General features: G+C 43.6%; 3 protein-coding genes across 5 annotated transcripts in view; 1 reads left to right on the top strand and 2 right to left on the bottom strand.

Annotated features, from left to right (window-relative positions):
- The window catches only part of ATPAF1 (ATP synthase mitochondrial F1 complex assembly factor 1), a 30,832-nt gene extending 28,282 nt beyond the window's left edge, over positions 1-2,550 (bottom strand). The window contains exon 1 of the mRNA XM_070592963.1: positions 2,151-2,550. Within this exon, the coding sequence (XP_070449064.1) occupies positions 2,151-2,488 (338 nt within the window). The 5' untranslated portion in view covers positions 2,489-2,550. The remainder of the gene's footprint in view (positions 1-2,150) is intronic.
- Positions 2,551-3,351: 801 nt separating this feature from the next.
- TEX38 (testis expressed 38) lies at positions 3,352-7,786 on the top strand. Of its 2 annotated transcripts, none has more exons than XM_070592978.1 (2): positions 3,352-3,469; positions 7,043-7,780. In XM_070592978.1, coding segments are annotated over exons 1-2 (609 nt in total). In that variant the 5' UTR covers positions 3,352-3,468; the 3' UTR covers positions 7,651-7,780. The 2 variants fall into 2 exon arrangements, with proteins under 2 accessions (XP_070449079.1, XP_008532682.1); XM_008534460.2 differs by lacking the exon at positions 3,352-3,469 and adding an exon at positions 6,243-6,401 and having other exon boundaries at positions 7,043-7,786.
- Positions 7,787-9,255: 1,469 nt separating this feature from the next.
- Positions 9,256-26,200, bottom strand: part of EFCAB14 (EF-hand calcium binding domain 14) — a 41,327-nt gene continuing 24,382 nt past the window's right edge. The window contains exons 7-12 of one of the 2 annotated variants that reach the window (XM_008534457.2): positions 24,442-24,552; positions 21,915-22,013; positions 19,099-19,185; positions 16,799-16,910; positions 15,628-15,753; positions 9,256-12,736 (exon numbers count right to left, since the gene is read on the bottom strand). In XM_008534457.2, the coding sequence (XP_008532679.1) occupies positions 12,561-12,736; positions 15,628-15,753; positions 16,799-16,910; positions 19,099-19,185; positions 21,915-22,013; positions 24,442-24,552 (711 nt within the window). In that variant the 3' untranslated portion in view covers positions 9,256-12,560. The remainder of the gene's footprint in view (positions 12,737-15,627; positions 15,754-16,798; positions 16,911-19,098; positions 19,186-21,914; positions 22,014-24,441; positions 24,553-26,200) is intronic. The other variant, XM_008534458.2, reaches the window with a different exon arrangement.

Genomic DNA, 26,200 nt, shown 5'->3' with positions numbered 1-26,200 from the left:
TTTGTCCACACTCTAGATAGAGTGGGCCTGAAACTAGCTCAAATCCTCCCAACCCACCAACACAATGTACACTTTGGTGAAGACATTATACAGGGACTCCAGCTCCTTGGTGATGAGAGGTGATGCAAAACCCCAGACACTGGACTGGAATGGGGTCAGCAGCGGACAGAGCCTTGTCCTGCTGTTGGTTCACACCGAACTTGCTGCCGGTGCTCAAGAGCTCAGCTTTTAGTGCGTATGCCCCAGCAGGAACCAATCAGGACTGTAATGCCTTTAAAAATATCTCATGATAACCTACCTGTTTGGTCCTGGGCCCGAAGTCCAGGCCCTGTTTTGCATCTTCCCCTAACTGACCCTTTTTTGGTCCTGCTTTCGAATCTCCCTTTTCATCTACCTCAACCTCATGCTCTTTTCTTTTTTTGTATCCACACAGCTTTCCCTCTCACCTCCCCAACTCTTCTCTCACTCAGCTTCTTCTAGGACTTACCCTTTCCCTTCTCCTTTTCATTCATTTAGCAAACTTTTCTTGCTGTCTCCTGCCTGATGGCTACCTTGCTGGACTCTGGGGATACAAAAGTAAACAAGCCAGAGGGCCTACCTCAAGGAGCTTACTATCTAGTGGGAGGGACAGACATGTAAATAAGTACATTAAAGGGCTACAGGGATGATCATGAAAATTTGCTCAAACATTCCCAAATGGTTGAGGTGGTTTCATGCCTCTGTACCTTGGCTGCTGCTGCTGCTGCTGCCCCTATCTGGAACATCCTCCCTCAACCCAAGAAAGTTCTGGTAATAGGCAAAGCTAGAGAAGCAAGACTCAACGCCTGTGTGGAACACTATGGAATATGGACATTATCCAGAGGTCAGTGGGGTGCCTTGGAAAGCTCACTCTTCAGGAGGTAGCAGCATGTGTAAATGCTGATAGGAATGATCTAGAAGGGAAGGAGAGTAAAACCAGTCACTCATTTGCTCATGAGTAAGGATGAATGGCAGCTGTCAAGTATTCAGAAGATGAGTAGACAACTCTGAGATGCTTGTCTGTGAAAGGGATCAACGAGAAAAGCCTGAAGAGGGATGAAGGCCAAGGAAAGGTTTTTAAGATGACAAATACTCAAGTATATCTGAATGCAGTTGGAAGGAGAGCAAAAATAGTCATTCATTTATTCTGTTATTCTTTCAGAAAGAGACGAAAGATCACTATAGTAGCAGTGGGATGATTGTGGGTGGAGGGGTCCAAGACCGGAAGTGGGAAGACTAGCTGGAGGACCACAGGAGTCCAGGCAAAGCTGATGGAGGAGTAAATTAAGGTGTGGAAGTAGCGAAGAGACAGAACTCGAAAAGAAGTTACAGTACGCACTTCTGGTTTCCTTTCATAAGACAACTGCCTGCCTACCCTGCCAAATTCTCACCCAAGCCCTTTAATTTTCACCTTTGGTCTCCTTCAGCTCTTTCCACTTGAACTCTTCAGACATTCCCATGGTCCCTTACATCCACCTCAACTCCCTCTAATCTCCAGGTCCTTCCCTCTGGAAGCTGAGGGGTGGTGTTAGGAACTCGGATTCCAAGTCGGATGGATCCCAACCAGCAGTGTGACCTTTGGCAGGTCTTTTACTCTCTCTGACCCTCAGTTTCCTCATCTTAAATCAAGGATGCAACTGACGATCCAGCTTTGACACTGTCAGTCTTTGATGCCCTGCTCCCACCCCAATCTCCTTTCCTTGCAGTCACGACTGTAGCTAGGAGCCTGGGTACCCGAGTTCCAGGCCAGGCCTCGGCTGACTCAATATTTGACCGTGAGCAAGTGAAGTCCCTTCTCTGGAAGGCTCCATTTTCCCATTTGTATAACAAGCCCAGGTCTCTTGGAGCTGCCTGCTTCATAAGGGCTGTCCTGAGGGTCCACCTCAGCGTTTGGAGAACTAAAGCACAAAGACAGACAGCCGGGAAAGCGCCAGAGCTCTGCAGAGACTCTCAGCTCGGACACTAGCTGTGTGATCTTAGCCAAGGGGCCTGCCTCTCTGGGCCTACAGACATCACCTGCAGCGCGGGGACACAAACGGCGCCCGCCTCGCCGGACAGTGGGCAGCACGGAAAGCGCCCGAGACACCACAAGGCGCGCCGCCCGCTCCCGCCCGCCGCCAGCCGGGCCGCACCTGCGCAGCTGCTGGATCTTGTCGCGGTAGCGGTCGTAGAAGGGGTTGGCCTCGAGCTCGGCCCCGGCCCGGCTGCCGTCGGCGCCCCCCGCGGGCCCGCCCGAGCCGCGGCGCACCGGGAACACGCGCAGCTGCGCGGGGCACACGAGCCCCAGGCCCAGGGCGCGGCTGCGCACGGCGCACAGCCCCCAGTAGAGGCCGGCCACCTGCAGGACGGCCGCGCCCGCGCCGCCCGCCGCCGCCGCCACGGCCGCCATGGCCTCCTCCTCCTCCGCCGCCTCCTCCGCTTCCTCCTCGGGCGCGTCGGCCTCGGCCCGCAGCCCGCGCGCCCGCTGCATCACGCTCCGGCTCCGCCGCGCCCGCGCTCCGGCACCGAGGTTCCGCGCCCCCAAGGTTCCGGGCGCCGGGGAAAGGTGGGGCGGGGAGGAGGGGGCTGCTGCGCCGGCCCCGGCCCCGCCCCCGCGCGCTCCGCCGCTGGGTGTGCCGCTGCCCGCCTCCTCCCCGAGCCTGCCCAGGTTCACGCCCTCCTACTCGGGACCAGCAGCCTCTGCGCTCCAAGTGGCCTCTTGAAAGCCTCTCGGACCTACTGGTCCTCGCGGGGCTTGCTCCCTTTTAAACTCTGCACACTCTGCGCTCGTCTTTCAGCATCGAAGGCCCTTTCATCAGCTATGTTCACAGTAGCAGCCTTTCTTTACTGAGCGTTTCTCGGTGCGGGACACTATCGGCTTCACACCCTGTGAGGCAGGTTTTTTCCCCTCATTTTACAGATTAGGAAACTGAGGCTGAGAGTCATGAAGAGACCTGTCCTAGTTCTGCCCGAGGGCTGAACTCTTTTAAGATGCCGGCTCCCTCTAAAGCCTTGTCTCTCTCTGCTTCCTGACATCCACCTTTAGCTCCAGCTGAACTGAACTACTCTCCTCCCCAAAGGGACACCTCGATTTGTCCTTGACAAGTCTTTATTCTTGATCCCCGCAATGCTCTGTCCTTCCTCTCTCTCCACCCGATGCCGCCATCTTCTTCAATCCCCTGAAAAGGGTGTGAGCTCCTGGGGTCAGGGACAGTGACATCAACATCTCTGTGTCTCACCTGCTCCTAGGACAGGGCCAGGCCTGGAGCATGCCCTCTGCCTGGGACTGATCAGTTTGCCTTCGTGGAAATCCTTCCTGTATGCATCTTACCTGATAGAAACCCCTCCTGAATAGTGGACCCCTCAGGGGCAGGGACAGAGCCTTCAACTCTGCTCAGTCCAACCTACCATCATGGAGATGGGCCCGGAGCCCTGGACTGTGCTGGCAGTAGTGTGGTGGACGCTGAAATTAGTAAGTCCTTTGAGGGTGCTGGCCTGTACTTACCTCAGGATCCTTGCACTGGCTGATCCTCTCGCTTGGACCTGCATGTGGCTGCCTCCTCCTCATTTAGGGCTCACTTTACAAGTCGGCACCTCAAAGGGACTTTTCTTGATGTACCTCACATCCCTTTATATCCTTTATCCCATTACCTTATTTTATTCTCTCCATATCAGTTATGACTGTCTGAAATTCTTAGGTATTTATTTCCTTGTTGACATTAATTCATGGAGCTTACATTCTAGTGGAGTGAGACAGACAATAAATAAATATATAATGTTAGGTGATGGTATGTGCTATGAAGAAAAAACAAAGGAGGCTAAGACAGACAGAAGTAAGGAGGCACTTGAGCAGAGACCTGCAGGAAGTGAGGGAGTGATCTGTATGGATATCTGGGGGAAGAGCCTTCCAGATAGAGGGAACAGCAAGTGCTAAAGCCCTGATGCGGGAGCATGCTGGCCCCGCTAGTGGAACGGCAAGGAGGTTATGGTGTGAGGGAGGTATGGAGAGGCGCAGTTACATCACTCAGGGTTTTGTAGGTCTTGGTTAAGGAGTTGGGTTTTAAATCTGAGTGAGATGAGACGTCGCTGTAAGTTTTGAGCAGAGAAGTAACATGATCTACTTTTAAAAAGGATCATTCTGGCCGCTGGTGGAATATAGGGCATGAGGGGCAAGGATGGAAGCTCTCCCAAGGTGACCAATTTGTCCTGGTTTACCTGGGACTTTCTTGGTTTTAGCACTGAAGGTCCTATGTCCTGGAAACCTTCTCAGTTCCAGGCAAACTGGGATGGTTTGCCACTCTACAGTGAGACCAATAATCCAAGTGAGGGATGGTGGTGCTTAGAATAAAGTGAGAGTGATCGGAAAGTGGTCAGATTCTGGGTATGTTTTGAAAGCAAAGCCTAAAGATTCTGCTAATGGAGTGAATGTGGGTGTGAGAGGGAATGAAAGGAGTCAGGGATGACTTACAGGCTTTTGGCCTGAACAACTGGAAGGATAGAGTTGCCATTTTCTGAGAGGAGGAAGGCTGGAGAAGCTTTCGGAGGATGGATGATCAGGAGTTTGGTTTTGGATGTGTTAGTTTGAGCTAATAGACTGGCAAGTAGGGATGTCAGCCAGGCTGTTGGGTGAATGAGTCTAAAGTTCTTAGGAGTAGTCTGGGACAGAGATAAAAAGTTGTGAGTTGTTAGTATATATATGATATTTAAAGCTATGAGTCTGGATGAGATCACTGAGGGGATGACTGTAGATAGAGGGCTGAGGTCCGAGCTCTAGGGCACATTATTAACATTTAGAGGGGCCGGACCCATGGCTGAATAGTTATTAACTTCAGGCGCTCCGCTTTTGCGGCCCAGGGTTTCACCAGTTCTGATCCTGAGTGTGGACATGGCACCACTTATCAGGCCACGCTGAGGCGGCGTCCCATATAGCACAACCAGAGGCACTCACAACTAGAATCTACAACTATGTACTGGGGGGCTTTGGGGAGAAGAACAAACAAAACAAAACAAAACAAAAAAAAATAAGATTGGCAACAGTTGTTAGCTCAGGTGCCAATGTTAAAAAAAAAACCAAAACCAAAACAAACATTTAGAGATGGGGGAAAATAGGAGAAACCAGCAAAGCAGACTGGAAAGCAGGAGCCAGAGAGGTGGGAGGAGAGCTAAGGGTAAGTAGAATCAGGAGAAAAATCTGTACTAAATAGGGCCCCAAGTCACATGCTGGGGGACCACAAAGAGGGAAGTAATTAAATGATGCCAAGAAGCTGGGCTAGCCCCGGGGGTGCAACCTACAGGGAGGCTGACTTGGGCTTAATTAAGGATGGGCTTTCTCACTGAGCTGCCCATAAATGGATGGAGCTGCCTCAGGAGGTGTGAGCAGTCCCTGACCCAGTCGCATCCCAGGGATTGGTTGCCAGGTAGGGGAGATCTACCTCCAGGGTTCAAGCATCTCATGGGAGTTGGACTGGACAACGCTCAAAGTCCCTTCAAACTGGAGATGATGTGATTCTGGGAAGCCAACTGAAACAACTGCTTGTTTGACAAGTTGACAGGTTGAAACAACTGTCACAGAGTAGGAGGTTGAGCTGAACCTTGAAGAATAAGCAGGTGTTCCCTGGGGGGAAAAGTGGGAGGGGCACTCCTAGGTGGAAAAGTAGTGTGAGCAAAACTCCAGAGATGTGAACAAGCAGGGTCTGTTAAGGAGTCTGGCCTGGTCAGAAGGGAAAGTGTGTGAAGGATGGGGAGGAAGGTGAGGCTGGAAAGAGATGTAGGGCCAGATGGTAGGGAGCTCCTACAGGACTTGATGCCCAGGATACACTTGCCAGCACTTGCTGAAGGAAGGTAATGAAACAAAAGGGAGATTGTAAGAGCCGAGGGAGTTGGGGTTGATCACTTAGTTCTCTTGAGCAGGTTTTCTCCTGACAACTTGGTCATAGATGTCTTGAGGGCAGGGCTGCCCAAAGCTGTGTGTGCTCCCACTCGCCACTGGGGCCAGGTATCCATCAACCATTCCTTAAAGTTCAGCAACAGAAATAAGCCCTGAGGGACCTAGAGCCCTTTCCTTGGGGCTTTTCTGTGGGTTCACCATGACGGGGTAGGGGCAGACAATTCAGTGGGTGGGTCAGTCCCTGATAGAAGCAGTAGAGATACACTATGCCCATGAGACACCATTGGATGGAGTCCCTTCCTTCCATTAACCTAAGACTTCACAATCACTGCCCCTGGAATACTCAAGGCTCAGAACCCAGTGACTTTGCCTTTAGGGAACAATGGGCCTGGGCATTCTGGGGACTCCTATTGGCTGGACAGATAGATAATTGAGCTCCCTCTCCCCAGAGCCATCAGTTGGGTACCGAAGCTCAGCCTTATGGATTCCCAACAGGAGGACATGAGCCTCCCTGGAGGTAAATGTCCCACCAATCCCTGCCCATTGCTTTGCGCCCTTAGGTAGGGGGCAGATACTCAGGGAAGAGCTTTTACCTGGATGGGGTGGTGGCTGCTCGCATAGAGGTTGCTAAGCAGTTAGGATATGGTTTCCTCTAGAAAACTAAGGATTCCTTGCGGGCAGAGACCATGTCTTTCTGCCCAACCAAAGGGGCACTATGAATACCTCAGGACCATCACAGCTGGATGGTTAGGGGTTGTAGTGGAATGGGATGGGACATTGGTGTCCCTGTCAACTGGTAAACTTTTACTTCCTTGATGGATCTTGCCTTGAGTGAGGCTTCTCAATCTGATAGATTGGATGTGTCCAGGGTTGGGAACCAGAGGCCTGACTAAGCCGGGGCAGGTCATCCCCTCTCTAGACCTTGCTTTCCTTATCTGCAAAGGGCAAAAGGTGGCCTCTTAAGCTCCCTGGAAATCTAGCTTTGACTGAATAAGAGAATGACAAGGCAAGTCAACGAGGAGGGAAGGAAGGAATGGAGAGAGTGGTTAAGTGGATGGAATGATTGATGAATGGGTTAAGGAGAGGAATGAGAAACAGCTCAGGCCTCAAGCTAGGGCTATCAGCCAGTTTGCCTCTTTTTCTTTCTTATTGCCTTAGTGTGGCTTTCATTGTACTTTGGATTCCTGGGACTGTGTTCTGTGGCAACCGGCGGCTTCATTCTCCTTCTGCACTGGAGGAAGAACTTGCGGCGGGAAGAACGTGCCCAGGAGTGGGTGGAGGTGATGAGAACCACTGCGTTCACCTACAGCCCGCTGTTGTACTGGATCAACAAGAGACGGCACTATGGCATGAATGCAGCCATTAACACAGGCCCTCCCCCTGCTGTCATCAAGACTGAGACTGAGGTCCAGAATTCAGCTCCTCTGTGGGAGTTGGACATCTCCGAGAGTGGGAGCTATGCAGCTCAAGGCAGCAGCCCCAAGGTGGAGGCCCGTGTTCCCCTGCAACCTGAATTGCAGGTGGGCCCACAGCAGCTCCTACCTTCCCCAATGCTGCAGCCCCAGGCCAGCTCTCCATTCCCAATTCTCATCTTTCAGGAGCTTCCCTTTGACTTTTCTCTGTGCCATATACCCCCAATGCTGAATCACTCGGCCTCCTACCCTTTGGCCACCTGTCCTGAAGGCAACGCCTACTTCTATTCCCTTCCCACACTGGCCCTTGGGGACCACTGCTTCAATGCCAAGCCTTTTGCTTCAGAATTGTAGCCTCCTCTCACTGAAGGTGGGAGCTGGAGGTATCAGGGGCAGAACAGGAAATGGAGTTAACCTCAGGATGGTGGTATTGATACAGAGGCCAGGGCCCATCTGGATGTCACATCATTAAAGATTAAAAAAGTTCAAGGTTTCCTTGTGTCTCATTTGTTGTTAGCAGGGCAAATGTTCCTCCCATTTGATGGGGGCACTTTCCAAACGAAGCTGAAGGTTGCCGAGTCACAAGTGAGAACTGGAGGGTTGGCTGTGGGGAGACACACTGAACCAGTACTCGTGATGGGCTCAACATCTCTCTGTCTAGAGTTTAAGACCAAAAACATGTGCCAGACCCTGGGCTAGGTACCCAAAGGCACTGCCCTTCTGTGGGATGTTGAGCACAGCTGCTACAAGAGTGATAGCTGCTGAGGGTGCATGAACTATGGCGATTCATAGTGGCCATGTTGCAGGCAAAACAAGTCATCATGAGACCCATGAGCCACGCTGCACTGCTGGCTGAATCACGTTCTTTGTTAACATCTTTGTTGACGTATTGAGTTCTTACGTGGTTGTCTCTGTACATTACTCCTAACACTAACAAGAAAGTTGCCAAATGGCTATCACCATCCCCCTCTTACAGACGATGAGACAAGGTTCCAAGGGCATTTGCCATATTGTTTTTATTTTACAGAGCTAGTTCTCAAATTTATGTCTGCCTGGCTTCAAAGTTCCTGATCTCCCCACCATACACCATGGTGTCCCTTCCCTAATGATAAGTCTTGCTAGGAAACGCTTGGCAAGATTGTGTGTGTGTGTGTGTGTGTGTAGGGTGTAATTAACTTGCTCCACAGATTGGCTTTGGGGAAGGGATGGTCAGTGAACACCCTTTAATTACTCCGAAATAGATCCAGTTTTTAAAATCTTCACCAAAGGGATTCATGGCCCCTCCAAGTTAAGATACACTATATGGGAGTATTAATTTTTGTACCTTCTGGAAACAATCCTAAAAGGAAAGACAAAGATAATAGTGGCTATTTGGTTCTAGTTTAAAGATAAAGTCCAGGTCTGCCCCAGGATATAAATTTTTCTCTTTTACTTTGGAAATGTGAGGAATGAGGAAATCATCTTACCATAGGTAGATGAGTAAGCTTTATGTATAGTCGTCCCTGAAAGGAAAGGCCACCCAAATTGTGTGTGTGTGTAATCCCAGAATCTAGCAAACAGGTAGAGCTAAGCCCCAGCACCCAAAGGACTCCTCTTGCAATGGACTTCAAGCTTTTTTGTTTTTTAAAATGCAGTGGAACATTTCTTGTAAACATGCTCTTATACTGAATCTCAAAATACATAGCATGCCTAAGTGGAGCTTGACTGATAAGGGGCAGGGGCTCACTCTTCCCTCAGCCTGCCCCCTCCCACCCTGCAGATGCCAGAGAAACGGCCTTCACTTCTTCAGGCCAAAGCCCGTGGTTCTTCAGGCACATTCTTCAACATTGCTTTGTGCCCACCACCTGTTAGTCCCTGCTTTCAAAAGGAGGAAGGAATCCATAAAAATATGGATCAAAGCAGATAAGTTTTTTTTCCTTAGTAATGGTGGGGGCGGGGAGCTCTTAGTCACAGACACAGTGGGAGAAAAAGAAAATGTTTTATTTAGATAAATTAAAATGTCTGTATTACTGATATGAACTAAGCAAAGCTCAAATCAAGTCATGGAAACCTTGAATTCACTCCCTAAATAGAACCAAAATTGCTTATACATTACCAAAATAGCTCCACTAAAGCAAAGTAGATTTACATTTCTTAATATGAGAAAACAACAAGGTAGCTTAGGTTCGTATAACAAACAATACACGCTCTGTAAAATCTCAGGAATACCCAAATGTGTTCTGGTTTGGATATGAGAGGAGAAACCACATCTAGCTGGTGTTGGCAAGCAAGCCAATGAGGTGTGTAGCAAACAAAAGCTGTCACTAAAAACAACTCAACAGCAGGTCATTAGGAGTGTGAGCCCATCACAGTCAAAATCTTCAACTGTGACCAGCAAGACCAATGAGGGGGGCTGACTGGGTTAAGTCCAGCCACGTAAAGTGAGGAAGCGCCAATGGAAGAGACGGTAACCGGTAGCAGATGAAGGGCGTCCACTCTTCGGTGTTGCTGTATCAGACATATTCCTAAGTGCCAGGCCCTTCTCTGCCCTTAAGATGACACTAGTCATCCCTAAACCAGGTTCTCTCTTCTTTTGGTTCTTCTCCTTTTTGCTTCTCTGATTTATGAAGAGGCTCTTTAAGTAAACAGTATAACAGTACAAGGCAAAAGAAAAAAGGACCCAGAAGCAGTGATTGGGATAACTTAGGAAAGCAGCAGCAGGAGCTGCCAAAGTGAAAAAGTAAAAGTATCTGAAATGAAAACCAAAATCAAACTCACCGCCACGACTCAACCTCCCTCTTAGAGCTGAGATGTGGCAGGTGAGGCTTGACTACAGCTCAAGTCACAGGTTGGGTAAGTCAAGCCACATACAAATAAAGATCCCAAATTAACACTGGATAATAGGCTTATGGAGTTCTTTTCTTAAGCCAACGAGTCTGCTCAACTTAGAACCAAGGAGTTCAAGATGCCCTTGCTCTGCCTGGGACATGGGATACTTTCTTAGGCAGTATGACAAGGTATTCACCAGTCTAAGAGTGTAGCATGAACACCTCTGCCAAATTTGGGAAGGGGAAAGGATGGTGCTAATACAGCTGGCTCAGGGATGAGGCTAGCCAGACAAGCTCGAGGTGGGAAGAACAGATAACAAAGAACAAAACTGCCTTCTCCATGTGTAGATGTCTGAAGCAAAAGAAAAGTACATACAACAAAGAGTTAAGGTGTTCTCAAAGTATCTGCCTATGAATAAGAATTTGAAAGTAAAAAGGACAAGCTACATTACCCTCAAGTATATTTCATATAAATCAGTTCTCAAAAAAATACCTTCCAGGTACAGACATACTATTTATGGTACAGTATATACAAATATAGCAGTATAATTCAATTTATTGCTAGAATTTTATTTGGTTGTTACAAAATCTGTAAGGGCATATATATTAAAAAAAGGAGGGGCATGGAAGGCAGCCAGAAGAGTAAGAGTTATCTTCAAGTTACCTAAAGTGCCAGGTTAATTTTACACTATATGTTAACCTTTCCAAGAAAGAGAAAGCTCAGGTGGGCTGGGAAATTTTCTTTTTAAAAGAAAGAGAAGCATAAGCCATAATGAGGTAAGCAGACACATTCATGGGAAAAGACTTCATCTTGCTTTAATTAAATTTTAATACTTCTAGGAAAAAAAGCTTCTAAAAGCTTAGCCAACACCAAGCTGAACATGATATAAAGAAAAACACCAGCCCTTAAATATTTAAGGGTGCTCAACTGCATTTGTGGCTAACAGGACAACTTGGGAAAAGTTAAAATGTAAATGAGCTCTACTAAAGAAGTCTGTGCCATGAAAGCTTCTCTGGTTTCTCCCTGACTTGGCCTCCAGCACAGTTAAGTCTTGCAAAGTTTTTTCCTTTTGTGATGCCCCAACACTGCTTCTAACAGCAACACAGCACACACATAGGTGACATGGAGGTATAATTCCTTCCAGTCCAGGGACCTTTAGTACCAGGCCTACAGAAGTGTTTAAAGGAAGAAGTATTGCACTTGCTTATATGAGATTTGAAAAAACTTCCTACCATCACATGAAGCCCCCGGCTCCAAGCCTGCCCGCTATCGTCTGGCATCCTCTGGACAGAAAGCCTCTAGCTACTCCTGGGCTAGTAATTGTAAGGAAACCTAATATGGTTTCCTGTGTTTCATTTCCCAACCTTTCTGGCCTTAGCCAAAAGAGGGATACATTAGATTCTTGGTTAGCCTCCAGGTAAAGTCTCAAGGAGTTTCCTGGGTCAAAGTTAGAGGCATAGCTCTCCTCTAAAGCTCCTAGGTAGCCAGGCTAACAGTGACCGAGGGTCTTCAGCTCTGTCATTCAGAATGAAGACAGTATCAGAGGTGGAAATCAGCTACAGCTTTAAGATAGACTTGAGTGGGTGGGCGGGGAAGATAACGTAGCTCACTCAGGGGGGAAATATAGCTCCCTGCTAGGTAACTTTGTATGCTCATAAACCCTAAAATAGGATTAAAAACGAGAAAAAAATCCCCGACAAGACTTCTCTGGTTCACAGGTTGGGATTAGCTAAGGAGAAGGGACAAAGAGCCAGAATTTTACTTTCCTGAGCCTGGAGAGGACACTGTCCCCACTGGGTCCACTCTCTAAATCTATTCCCCCAGCCACCAGGCCAAACCCCCTGGCAGCACCTAAAGGAGATGCCTTAGGGAGGAGTGGACAGAGTTTCAGCTGCTACCACCTCAGATTAGTGATTTTTAATAACAAGTCATTTGTTCACATCCTGTTTCAAACCATTCTATTTCCCACAATTATGCACAATTGTTTCTTTCATTTTAAATATTTACAAACAGAAAAGGTCTAACTTTTAAAGGAAACACATTTTCTGACTCTGTATAAAGTGCAGCTAATTTAAGGCAAATTTATGTGAAATATAAAAGGTGGCTTATTCTCTCTATATACACATTTTCCAGTTTTAAAAGATAAGGTCTCCTCCCCTCAAAAAAAGGAAAAGAGAAAAAAAGAGGGCTTGACTTTTTTTCCGGCAATTTTAAAATTAAGATCTTCTTGGTGTCAGGAAATTAGAGATTTCTGAATATCATATTCTACATAAAATGGTCTTCTTTTTTAAAAAAATAACTTTTATATAGCTTTTTCAAACAAGTTAAAAGGTGGCAATGTGTCTGCTATAGTAGTCTGGAGAACTGATGGGTAAGTAAAAGGGTTGTTTTCGTTAGGTGAGTAGATATTAGGTAGTCCAGGGTATATATCAATTTCTAAAATATGCCTGATGAAGCTAGACACCTAAAGCTACTCTTAGCTCCAGGAATGAGTATCTTCCATCTCCATCGGAATCATATGCTCTCAAGCTCTCTGGTTCTGGCACAGCAGAACTTAAGGAGTTAGAGATTTCTTGGTAGGTCAGCTTCCCATCCACGTCCTGGTCATTCTTGTGGAATAAATCCTGGAGATCTGTTAAGAAGGAATTACAAAAAATATATATGTCTATACATATAGCTAAATTTAGTTAACAGTTAAAAAACTAGTCTCAACTGAATTTTAAAAAGCTACTTTTGTAAACTTTGTTTCCAAAAGGTAAAGTTTAGGATCTCACTAAATAAGAAAGACTAATTCTTAATCCTTTAAGAATGAGAGGAATAACGTATGGCACTATCCTTCCAAAACAGAAGCAGTGACAGAGAATCACAAGAGAAATTAATGGACTGGCTTTCTGTTTGCCCAGGGCCTACCTTTTAAATTTTCCAGACTGTATTCTTATGTTGAAGGGGTGAAAAGGATTGTAGAGGCCTAAAGAACCGCTTGATAGGAGCTGAGCCTATAAAACTGACTACGGCATATTGTCAGTTAAACAGAGCTATCATATGACCCAGCAATTCCATTCCTAAGTATATACTCAAGAAAAATGAAAACATATATCCACACAAAAACTTATACACGAAGACTCATAGCTGTATTATTCCTAATAGCCAAACAGCCAAAACAAGCCAAATATCCATCAACTGATGAAGAAATAAACAAAATGTAGTATATCCATACAACAGAATATTATTCAGCTATAAAAGGAATGAAATCCTGCTACACGCTACGACAAGGGTGGATCTTGAAAACATTATGCTAAATGAAAGCATACTGAAAGAAAGCAGCACACATGAGGCCACGTGTTGCATGATTCCATTTATATGAAACACCCAGAATAGGCAAATCCAAAGAGACAGTGGTTGAGAGATTAGTGGTTGCCGGGGAATAGGGGAAGGGGAAATAGGGAGTGACTGCTTAATGGATACAGGGTTTCTTTTGGGGATGATAAAAATGTTCTGGAATTAGATAGTGGTAATGGTTGCACAACCTTGTGAATATACTAAAAACCACTGAATTATACATTTTAAAAGCGTGACTATTATCGTAGGTGAATTATATCTTAACTTAAAAAAAAAAAAAGAACCAGAGGACTGTATCTCTTCAAAGCTATATAAATATAGAGGGAGGCAGCCAGGCTAGCTAGCTATCTTTTTCCTCAGCTAAGAGAGAGAGCAATACCACCAGCTGTTCTGTATCTTCTTTTTTATTTCTAAGATATTATTTAAGCCAATAGGATTGGAGAATTTCTACCAACAGTCTCTCCTGGTATTTTCTCAAGGGCCCCATAATAAATACTTAGGAGAGCTAATTATTTACATAACATTTAAAAAGGACTTAATTGTGTCCCCACAGAACGACTTAGTAGATTTAGTCTCTAATACCAGAATATGGTCAATGAGACATGTTTCTTTAAAAATCTTCCTAAATTCCTTTCCTTTCTTCATTTATTCAACTCCACACCTAGATTCAAAGGCCTCCTGCTGTTTGCTACTTAGGAAGAATGGAAATGGCTGAAGGTAAGAGGGCATAGAGTACAAGGTACAGTCCAGCCAGAAGTTTTGTAGACAAGCCTCTGAATAGCGCCCTACTTTTACTCCTAAGACAGCCCTGGCCAAAGCAGCCAATAAGTCTCAAGAGTTCTCTGAGAGCCAGAAAAGCAGGTGGGAGGCTTGTTCCCAAAGGCTGCCACCAAGTGGCTAGCTGGAAAATGTTTTTTGTGTGTATATGGGGCATGAATTTATAAAATGTGCTAAATGCACTTGGCAGCAGTATTTGAATAAAAATCTGATTGCTGTTTCAGGTAATTTCAAAGTGTAATCATTCAAAAGTGTATAAGGCCCATGTTGGGGACTGAACTACAAATGTTAACATGGCTATTTCTTAATCTTCTCTCACAGTCTGTCTTCCATTCTTTCTCATCAATTCTTGATGTGACAATGGAGAGTCAGAGGAGGCAACTGTGTTGCCAATAAACACAACCCAATACTCTGTCGCTTCCTCCAGAAAATAGAAAGAAAAAATTGAGGATAGGGAAAAACAGTAAATGCATTTAAATGGCAATATAAATTTAAATCTTCTACAGCCTGCAGATAACTCATTCACTTAACAAATATTCACATGTACCGGGCACTTGCTAGAGGCTGGGAGTGAAGTTAAATTTTCTATCTCCCCAGGAAATTAGAAGAGAGTGACACATGCTAAACAAGGGCAAACACGAAATACTGTAAGAGTACAGACTCAGGAGGAATCTAATCCAGACCCAGGAGGTAAGGAAATGTTTCCTGGTGGAATGATACCTAAGCTGAGGTAGAGAGTCAGGCAGAGGTAGGTGGCCAGGAATGGGGTGACTTTCCAGGCAATATCAAGAGTCTCTAAACATCACAAGGAGGGCGAGAAGACACATTGTTGGAAGCGAGGCAAACATTTTTCTGTGAATCATATCTTTCCTACCAATGTTTATCTTGCTGATTTTCAGCCAAAGGACCTCTCATTTTTGGAGGCCCCTGACAAATACAATCAACTTTTTACTTTATGTTGCTAATCTCCACTAGTGTGCCTTCTCCACTAGACTGTGACATCCACGAGGAAAGTGAGATTGGATCTTATACGGTTTTCTCATTGCTTAGCACTGGGTCTAATTAGGCACACAGTGAATGAACAAAGACTCTAAAAAACATTAATAGAGAGATAACACAGTACATTGGTTAAGAGTGCAAACTTTGGTGTCATACTGCCTTGGTATGAATTTTACCTCAACCAATTATGTGCTGTGTGGACTTAGGCAGTTTCCCTCTCAGTAAAATGGGTATAATACATGAATATTGATGTTCTCAGGATTACATGATAAAATGCATATCAAGTATCTGGCCCATAGGAAGAGCTCAATAAATGTTAGATACAACTCTTTTTCTTAAAAGTTAAAAAATATTAAAAAGTTGTAACTCTGAACATTTCCCCAATTACCTCATGGTATAAAACTTTACCTTTGATGCTTGAAATTCCTGGCAGGGAGACAGGTCTTAGCTGGACAGCTTTCTCAACCTGGTCTCCAAAAGATCGTGGAAATTTTGGCAATGCTGATGGCTTTGATGTGAAACTCTGTACTTGCTCTGTAACAAACACATACAATTTTAGTATTATCAAATCTGACACCAAACTAAACCAGTATTGAAGGTCACCTTTTAGGGCAATTGTATACATACTTAATTTAAGAGAAACAGCTGAGAATTAAGTAACAGAGTGACTAATGTGAGGTTAAAGGCTTGGATTGAGATATGTTTTGCGGGTAAGGGAAGATCAATCAGTAGTAGATAACATTAAGGTTTGAAGCTGTGGTCCCACTGGAAGATCTTATGTATAAGTTAGCATTTTACCTGTTTAGCTGGTAAGAGTTTAAGTCGCAAGTGAGGACAGCATTGGATATCTGACATCCTAGGAGCCATGCTATAAGCCTGATGTGGGGGTAAGTGCTCTTTGACCAGCTGGTGCTGAAAGAGTGCTACCACACGATTATGTACTATAAGGCCTCCTGTTGTAGTCTGTCTCCCACCCAAAAAAGAATAAGAAAGGTTGTATTGTTTTCCCCAAATGAAAAATACTTGTAGGGGGCAGGGGTCAAAGCCAATGCAGTCCAGTGCCGTGGTTATGCCTTGGTTACGTCTTCACAGAGCTTAAACCAGTGGAGGTTGATGCATCTGCTAATATTGGTTAGGTGTCCCTATCTAAAGCCAAGGGCCCTTCCAACCCAATAATACCATGATTATTTGTTAATGGTTTTTCACAAGAACTAATATTTATTTTTAAGTAAATTTTATGCACTTACAGAAATGAAAAGATGCCCATAAACAACATTTAGGGCTGGTTTAATATACAATATGAGAGTAACATTTTTGCCTATAATTGGATGCAGACAGCATGGAGAAGTCTATTTCCAGCCAAACATTACCCATTCTTCCCTTAATAGACTGGAGTACAAATCATGTACAAAATGGGCTTTTTCTAAATGAAAGCAAAGTGTATCAGCTTCATCTCAGTGCGCTCAGGCATCACTCAGTTCGATCAGTCCTGCTGGAACACCTTTCCCCACTCCCAGTGTGGGAGGCAAGCTGCCCAAGCCTGCGTGAAATATTCAGAAGCCAGCCCTGAATATCTCACCTTCATTGGCGGTCTCTGGAGGCCTGTTGCTCTCAGGTTTGTTTGTGAAAGCACTGATCAGCTGTAGTTTCTCTCTTAGCTTGGATACCTGAGAATCTGAACTATCTTCTTTCTGCTCAAAACAAAGATCACAGAAGGTTTAAGGTGGAAGTCAGACCTCATTTGATTCTTCATTATATTTCCAGAGCCTATTTAGCACGTGGTGCTTGGCCCCCAGTAGGTTCCCTATAAATGCAATGAAGGCATGACCCAACAAATACTAGAGAGATCTTTGGTATCAGTGCTGATGAGGGCCTAGCTGGATTTGAGGCTTGACCATTAAGGGAACATTATGCTTCAGATGATCTGATTCACCGTGAACATTTGGCTGATGGGGAAGGCATGCATGTGTCAGCAGTAAAGAAAATGTACCCATGCTCAAGTGCCTATGCGACGCCCATTTCCTAAAGGAGTAGGATGTTGTTTTCTAGGAACTATTTCACACTAACTAATGTTCCTGAATATCTTACTTCACCTGGGACTAGTTTAGGTAAAGTTTTACGCTCTTATCATCTTAAAAAAAACCCAATCAAACCAGAAGTGTTCCCTGATCCTCCTTCTCTGCCTCCATGGGGATGACGCAACTGGTGGTAGGAACATGAAGGAGCTGGAATAGTTCTAATTCAAAGTCTTACTTACATAAGTCTTCTTAAAAAGTTTTTTCCCTATATCCTGCCTCACTCCTGGGATGATGTAGAGTGGCATATAAAAATACATTTAATTATAAAATGAAAGAAGTCTGGTTTCTATGAGGCCAGTTTCTAACTACTTAGGCTAGGGTGAAAGACCTGATCCTATGTTTAAGTAGAACATAACTCATTACACATTTCTTTTATTTAACGTATATTTACTTATTGCTCTCCTATCTTTATTTCTACCCTAACAGTTACTGCATAGTAGATTGCTTTTGGTTTATTTAGGAAGGTAAAATACAAACATATGTAACTAAAACTAGGTACTAAATGCTTCAAGAATGTATGGTAAGGAGAAATTACATCTGGTTAGGATGCTTCAATGAGGTAGGATAAAGGGACTAATACATTGGGATGACAGTTAAAAACACAGAGTCTGAAGGTAAAGCCAAGAAATTCAGGCTTTCTGTGTACTAGCTGTATTTTATTTTGATATTTACTGTCAAAATCTGACTTGTTCCTGAAATCACTAGTACTTCCCAATAGTAACCACCTGTTACTTTTTTTGGGCTCAACATTTATACCTGGATCTTAAATTTTTTTTGTCATTCTCTAGGTGAGCTTTTTTTTCAAAAAAACTCTTCTTTGCAGAAGCAGTTAGAAAACTCAACAAAAGCCTAGCTTATAAAGCATTAAATCTTAATATATATGATTTTTATCTAGACAATATAAAATTGTTAGGGAAGAACAAATATAGATGGAAAACATTACATTGAAAACTGCCTCTACTATGGTTCATTTCCAAGTTCATTTCCTCTGAACCTCATATCCTTGAACTTCTCAAATGCAATGTGCATCTGAGATGATGTTTTAGCCACTCAGTCACAGTCTTCCTGGCTTTTCCTTTATCTTAGCCCAGGTCTTATAATATTAAACAACACTCTGATCACAGAGAAGTTGCAAATGAACTCTCTTTCCTGGGATATCAAAGTATATCACAGATTGCTTGTCTTATCTTGACAATATATCTGGGAAGAACAAAAAAATAGGAAAGTACAAGGTGATGGGAACTGGCTGAGGCATAAGGGGACAATGTATGTACTGAGACTACAATCCTGTTATCCCCCCGCCATCACCCAAGAGACTGCAATCTTAAAAATAAATCACTTTTAGGTTAGACACCATTTTTAGATCATCTATGCTTCCGTTCCTCATCATTAGTACAGATAACTTACTTAGATTAAAAGTCACTTCCTTAGGGAAGCATTCCTGATCTTTGTTAATGCCCTCATTGAGCCCTACACTTTTCCCTGTAGCACTTATCATACTTGTCATTATGTGTTCAATTATGTGTTAATGGTTTTCTGACTGATGAACTTTGAGCTCCACCAGAACAGGGGTCACATGTCTATCCTGCTCACTGTGGTCACCCAAGCTCCCAGCAAAGTGCTTGGCACAGGGGAGGTGCCTGATAAAGTTTTCACTAATATACTAATTTAGTAATTACTTTGTTTTGAAGCTTCAGCAAATGAGACCAAAGTGCTCCTTTTGAGAAAGACGCAATAGCTTAAAAGCACAAAGATGCTGACGCATCTATTTTTACTTCAGAGTGAGTCTCCTGTTATTTACCTTTATGCTTTGGGTTTTTACTGTTTCAGTTCCATTGGTTACTTGATGCAAAGACTCTCTTTTGAGAGTGGCAGCTCCATCACCCATCTTAAAGAGAAAAAAGAACAAGAGAAGATTAAAGGCAAATATTAAAACTTGAACATCTCGCACTTTTGAAATAAACTGGTCAAACTTATTTAAAGGGTCTCAGAACACTTTCAACAGAAATATCAGTAGGCGGGAGGGAGGGAGGCCACTGAGACACAAAGCTGAAACTAGCGCTTCCAGTGGTTTCAGTCACAAACTTTAGAACTTGAAGTATAAAAGGCGAGAGAACTTTTACCAAGAAACATGCTGGGTATGATGCTGTTGGAAAGAAAGAGTAGGACAGATGGTACTATTAACAATTTCCTCTTCTGGAGAATAAGTGAGGAGGGGCAGGACAGTACAGGGAGTTTGGGGGTGGCAAGTTTTCACAATAAGCCTTAAAACCTTCAAGGCCTCCTACTCATCAAATCATCCCAAATTCCTAGCCTCTACTTAGTTCAGCTGAGTTCAAAAGGGCTTTTTACAATAAGGCTCCTTTAATCTTCACAGCTTTGTAGTAAATTACACACCCTGCATAGCAGGAGGAGGAACAGGTCTTCTTACTCCATCCTCAAAGCCAAGTCGAGGCAACTTGCCAAGGCTCCACTGCGGCACAGCCAGTTCAAACGCTGCTTTCCATGTGCCAGAGTCTGACTTTATTTGTGGGCTTGCTTCCAGCTTTGGTGGTTACTTGAATTTATAGTACAATTTTCCTGTATTTGTATTTCTCTATATATGCCTGTGTCTTTGTTGTATGAAATCTTTAAGCGTAAGGCTTGCAACTATTAAAAAATAATCCATATGGATTTCAGCACAACGTATATGTGAATGTTGATAAGAAAACGCCACATTTTTTTCACAACAACATGAAAACCAGTATATTTTATGGTCTGCCAGTGTTAGTGACTTACTGGGTCATTCAGTTTCCTCATGTAAAATGAGAGGCTGGACTCAATGGAGAGTCTCAAGTTCAGGAGCTGGTCTGATCTGATCAGTTTTAAATGGCTTTCCTGACATTATATGCAATAGGATCCCCCTAATATGCAGATGAATCAGGATAAATCTGAAAGCCAAGTTCAGGCTTCAAGAAATAACAAAAGATTCTTTAGTTATTGTCACTATCATTGCTCCCACCCATAACAACTTAAAAAAGAAAAGATCAAGATCTCACTTGGAAATACACGCCAGAGCTTCCCTACCAGATGGGGCACTGGTAACATAATATGAGGCTTGTCATCTCTGCCAACAACTTGTGGTGAGGTCTTGGCAAGCAAATGAATCTCTCTACATCTCCCTTTCAAATCAGGACTAACACCGCCTGTGCCATTCACATCACAGAGCTAGTGTAGGGATTAAAGGAGACAAGGATTAAGTATGACACAAATGTGCAGCCTCTCAAATATGCCAGAAGACTGCGTCTGAAAAGGTTGTGGCATGTCACCTAGATACACACAGAACACACTGTAACACAGAACATGTCACAGAAGATGGGAAAAGGCTCACCATGCTTTCTAGTGAAAGTGAGAGGACAGGTTCACTTGCTTTTCTACCTTGCCCATAGCAACCAGATCTCTTTCTATCAAGTTGATTCTCTGGGAAAGATTACTGACTGTCTCATTCATCCCCTCGAGTTTAAGATCACTCTGTCTCTGGTATCCTACTAGGGCACTGTTTCCCTCCTCTAAAGAGTTGTTAAGGTACAGGCTATCCTGGAGCAGAAATAAATCAAGTTGTGGAATCCAGCTAAAGATGTATACTAGACAAGCAGGCCAGCAGCACTGAACAACCATAATTATGTCAAGTTCCTGAAGTGAAGTCTTTTTCCTAGTTTAGACCATTGATTGTCTGTCTCTGCTTTGTCCCTCCACTCTAAATTGCTCCCAGTTTACTCCCTCTGGAATTGTTTGACCTCAGCTAGACAGGAGGGGGAAAGAGGGAAGAGGACTACCTACATGATTCACTCTCTGGTCCCAGAAAGCTGAGAGCGTGGGAATTGATTTCCCAATGCTTACCTCACCTGCTGGCGGGAGAGCTGGCTGGGTTATTAACTGAAATGCTCATCAACCTAATTTGTCAGAACAAAACTACCTTAGGAGCAATACCAATTACTGAATTGGCTTGTGTGGCAAAACCATAACAAGTAGTGCATTATTTAGTACAAGATTCAATTCTTTTTATTGACATCCTCTAGTATTGATTGCTACTTAAAAAGGAATGATGACTATAGGTTTTAAAGGACATTAAACTCAGGACAGGAATTCTTAGTGAAGATTTCCTTTATTCTCTTTAATGTGACTTTGAATTCAATATCCTTTTCCTCCCTCTTGTCTTTAGTCTTTAGAAAATCCTGATTTTCAAGGGTATGCTTTCTAATATTCTTAGAATTTACTATGGCTCAAACTAGCCATCACTCTGAATTAATCTGCTATCCAGACACCTTTAACTTGCTCAGATTGCTATTTTTCATAAAGAGTTTCAGGATAATCTGGTTGTTCTATGTCTTTCAAGAGGTGAGAAGGAATTTACTCCACTGATCAACATGCAGGGAAAAAAAGCAGAGTGCCAAAGAAGAGAGAGGACAGCATCTTGTTTCCTAAGATAGTAACACATATCCCTTTCTGCTCAGTTCTTAGGCAGGCAAATATATGTAGAGAAGCCTGCCAAGGCACCACAACACTAAGCCCAAACTACTCAAGTGGCCTCCAGAGTCCACTGTGGTCACAGGGAGTTAAGCCAGAGACAAAAAGTACCTGTTTCAAATTTTCGCTGTGAGTTTTATTGTCAAGTTCTGATGTAGCTGAAGGTGATGGAATGATCTGGTTGCTTCCACTGGTCTCCTTCAAGAACTGCTGATTTGTTAACAGGAATGGAAGTTAGTATAGGCAATAAGTAATTACTAGTTCTACTTAACCATCTGGGACGGTCTCAGAACACTGCAGCCTCTTCCAGGGAGCATCCACAGATTTATCAACAATGATTTCCTGGGAACCTACAGTGTGACCAGTTCTGTGCTAGGCCCTGAGGGCACCAGATACCTCTGGGGATGCCCAGCATGAAGCATGGGCTGGACAGCATACCTAGATGACCTTGGGAAACTGGGATCTTCCTGGTCTGTTTCTCAGCCTCCGAATGGAATGAACTCCCCAGAAACCAGTCCTCCTCTCCCCCATTACCTGGACTCCCACAGAAACTGTAGAGTCACTATAACTTCCCAGGAACCAACTCAGTCTAAACCTGGCTAGTGTCATCATGTCCCCAAGACTAAAGAGGTTTGAACATTCAAGGAGTAGCCAGTCATGTAATCACTGGCTTTGGGCACTGAGCACAACCACCACTCATGCATATTATTAGCTTTTCAGTTTTAACAGCACGTGCCATGATTTATGTTTGAGAGTCATCCTTCCCTTCCCATTCCCTCCTCACTGCTCAAGTCTCTCTTTAATGAGACTGAAGAATAACATGTTTCTATACACTTTTTCCCTTTAGTGAAAAAAATTTTGTATGGCTTAATCTTTCAGAGCCCATAACTACAACTTATTTGGTATAAATTGTGCCAGTAGGAGGATTAACTCTGGTAGCCATGGAAGTCTAAAAGTGGTAGATTTAATTAGAATGCAATTGGGGCTGGCCCTGTGGCCGAGTGGTTAAGTTTGTGTGCTCCGCTGCAGCAGCCCAGGGTTTCACTGGTTCAGATTCAGGGCGCGGACATGGCACCACTCATCAGGCCACGCTGAGGTGGCTTCCCACATGTCACAACTAGAAGGACCTACAACTAAAAAAGACAATTATATACCAGGGGGCTTTGGGAGAAAAAGGAAAAAAAAAAAATCTTAAAAAAAAAAAAAAAGAACGCAATTGGTGAAAAGAAATTGTTTTCCTTGAAATCTGAAATCCTAGACATTCACCAATCCTGCCTTTATAAGAAACAAAAGGCAACAATAAAGAGAAAAGGAGGAGTAGAGGGGAAAAAACCCATGGTTTTTTAAGCTTAAATTTATAAAGTTTAATTTTTGATTTAGGAAATAATGTATTTTAGAAAATATTTAATTACTTGAGCAAATGCTCCAGATATTAAAAAAATAATAATAAAAGAATTGCTGAGTTAGAGAGGTCTTTATTCTTATGGATCACATAGTTACTCAACAGCAGAGTTGGAACTACAATCCAGGGTGTCTGGACACCTAGATCAATGCTTTTTCCTCTGGGTGAGCCCCACTAAATAAGAGTGAGCAGTACTGGTTTTGAAGAAAATAAAAACCCCTCCCTTCCAGAGCTCTAACATAGCCCAGGTATCTCTGGTACAATTTACCCAGTTTAAACTTGAAACTCCAAAGCTTAAAAAGAGCATGATCTAGAAATTAGTGGAGAAGCTAGGGAACTTCCATGTGCCTTGAAGAGTCCTGATTTCACGTACATGTAACTCATCTCCCCAGCAAGACAGCGAGGGCTGTGCCATCCATTTTTACTCTTCATAAAACCTTCATGGAGCTGAGTACTCATTAGGTGATTAATTAAGGCCTCTGATTGACTGCAGACAGCTTACATCTGCACAGCATTGAGAAACACTTGAAAACAATTCCTGGGCACTACAGGGGTTGGCTCCTGTCTCAGTTATCTGTTGCTACATAACAAATCATCCCCAAACTTTGTGGCTTAAAACGACAATTTATTATTTCTCATGATTCTGTGGGTTGACCTGGCTCAGGGGGGTGTGGGCGTGCTTGTGTTCCACATGGTGTAGGCTGAGGTCACACATCTGGCTGCATTCAATTGGGAGCTCGGTAGAACCAGAATATCCAAGATGGCCTTTCCTCCTCTAGACCTCCTCTTCATCTGGCCTCTCATCATTCTACAGCCTAAGGGCCCTGCCCAAATTCCTGGCCCACAGACAAGAAATTATAGTGAGAAATCATGTGTTGTTTTAAGCCACTAAGTTTTGGGATGATTTGTTCTTTAGCAATAAATAACTGAGACACTTCTCTACTTTCCTTTCCTTCTTTTCCATTTTTCTTCCTACCCATTCCACCCTCAGGAACTGTGTCCCAATGCCGCATCTCTTCCAGCATGTTTGCGAAGGACTCAGCTTTTAATTCTATCCACCTTAGCTGCTTAATTTACAGACTGTAGAAAAATCAATAAACTTTTGCTTATTATGTCTTTTAAAAAGGGGCATAGTTGGGTCTGTGTGGATAATTGGAAAGTTGGCATCAGTACTGTTACAGCGAAAACGGTGGGCAGGAGAACGTGGACTCTAGTAGCACTTGTACATTTCCTCACCATATCACTCTGCAGCAACTCCATGGTTGTCTTGTGCTCATCCATGGTTTTCTGTATTGCCTCCACAGCAAGGTGCACACTGTTTAGAGTATTTCCAATGGAAGCTACACTCTGAACGGAAACATGTAGTAAGGTGAGTGTTCCTTCTTTTTAAAAATTCTTAATAGCTTTATTAAGATATAAGTGATATACAACAAGCTGCACATATTCAAATGCGTGACTTTATAAGTTTTGACATGTATACACCTGTGAAATCATTACCACAATCAAGATAATAAACATCCATCACCCCTAAGTTTCCTCATGCCCCTTTGTAATTTTTCCCTCCCTGTCCCCAGGCAAGCACTGATCTGCTTTCTGTCACTATGTATCAATTTACATTTTCTAGAATTTTATATAAATAGAACTGGTGAGTGAGCAGGTACTTTTCTTTTTGGTATGGCTTCTTTCACTCAGCCTAATTGTTTGGAGATTTATCCATGCCGTACCTACTTGGCATGTAGCTGAGTAGCATTCTTTTATACGGATAAATCACAGTTTGTTTATTCACCTGCTGATGGACATTCAGGTTGTTTTCAGTATTTGATTATCACAAATAAAGCTGTTATAAACATTCATGTACAAGTCTTTATGTGGGCATATGCTTTCATTTCTCTTCATTATAAGCTTTCTCATCATCATAATACCTATGAGGTGAATGACTCATCATGTGGTAGATATATGCTTAACTTTAAGAAAAAAACTGCCAAACCATGTTCTAAAATGGTTATACTACTTTAAATTACCATTAGCAGCATATGAGGGTCCAGTTACTCCATACTCTCATCAATACTAGTACTCTCAGTCTTCTCAGTTTTAGCCGTTGCAGCAGGAGTGTAGTGGTATTGCACCATGATTTTACTTTACATTAAACATTGATCTAATGGAGGTCAGTGTTCCTAATTATTTCAACTATCTTCAAACTATGAATTTCATATAGCTTATACTGACACAATTAACAGGAAACTACATATATGTGTATATACATATATACACTCACACACACAGTTTACCTATCAATCAGTCAATAAATCACAAGCCATTTTCCCAATTTAAAAGACTTTCCCTAGAGGAAAACCAAATCTTTCCTTAAAAAAAACAAAGATACTAATTTATAAATTTGAGACCCACAGATAAGGTTCTCCCAGACTGCCTCTACTACCCCTGCTGTAGGCAGGCAGATGGCCAGAGCTAACGATGAAGACTGCCACTATGCCAGGAGCAAATGATGACTTTTGAGTGAAAATGGGTGGAACCATTTTTGGCTCTGGGAAATCTAGCATTGCAGAGAAAAAGGAAAAATTCCACCTGGCAGCATTTTTTGTTCTTCTACTTTAGAATTCCATCAGTAACTACTGAGCAGAGTTAAACATGGGTGATAGCTTACTTTGCTTTTATTAGGCCCAAGGAGCTCAAGCGGACTGGGGACTTGGGAATATGATTCAGAGACCATCTCTTAAAAAAGGCCTGTCCTTTGGGGCCGGCCTGGTGGCGGAGCAGTTAAGTTCGTACGTTCTGCTTCTTGGTGGCCCAGGGTTCACTGGTTTGGATCCCAGGTGTGGACATGGCATAACTTAGCAAAAGCCATGCTGTGGTAGGCAATCCACGCATAAAGTAGAGGAAGATGGACATGGATGTTAGCTCAGGGCCAGTCTTCCTCAGCAAAAAGAGGAAGATTGGCAGTACTTAGCCCAGGGCTGATCTTCCTCAAAAACAAAGA

Source organism: Equus przewalskii, chromosome 2 (assembly GCF_037783145.1).
Source record: "Equus przewalskii isolate Varuska chromosome 2, EquPr2, whole genome shotgun sequence".
In the NCBI taxonomy this organism is placed as follows: Eukaryota; Metazoa; Chordata; class Mammalia; order Perissodactyla; family Equidae; genus Equus; species Equus przewalskii.
Note: the sequence above shows the minus strand (reverse complement) of the source record. Positions and strands in the feature narration are given on the sequence as shown.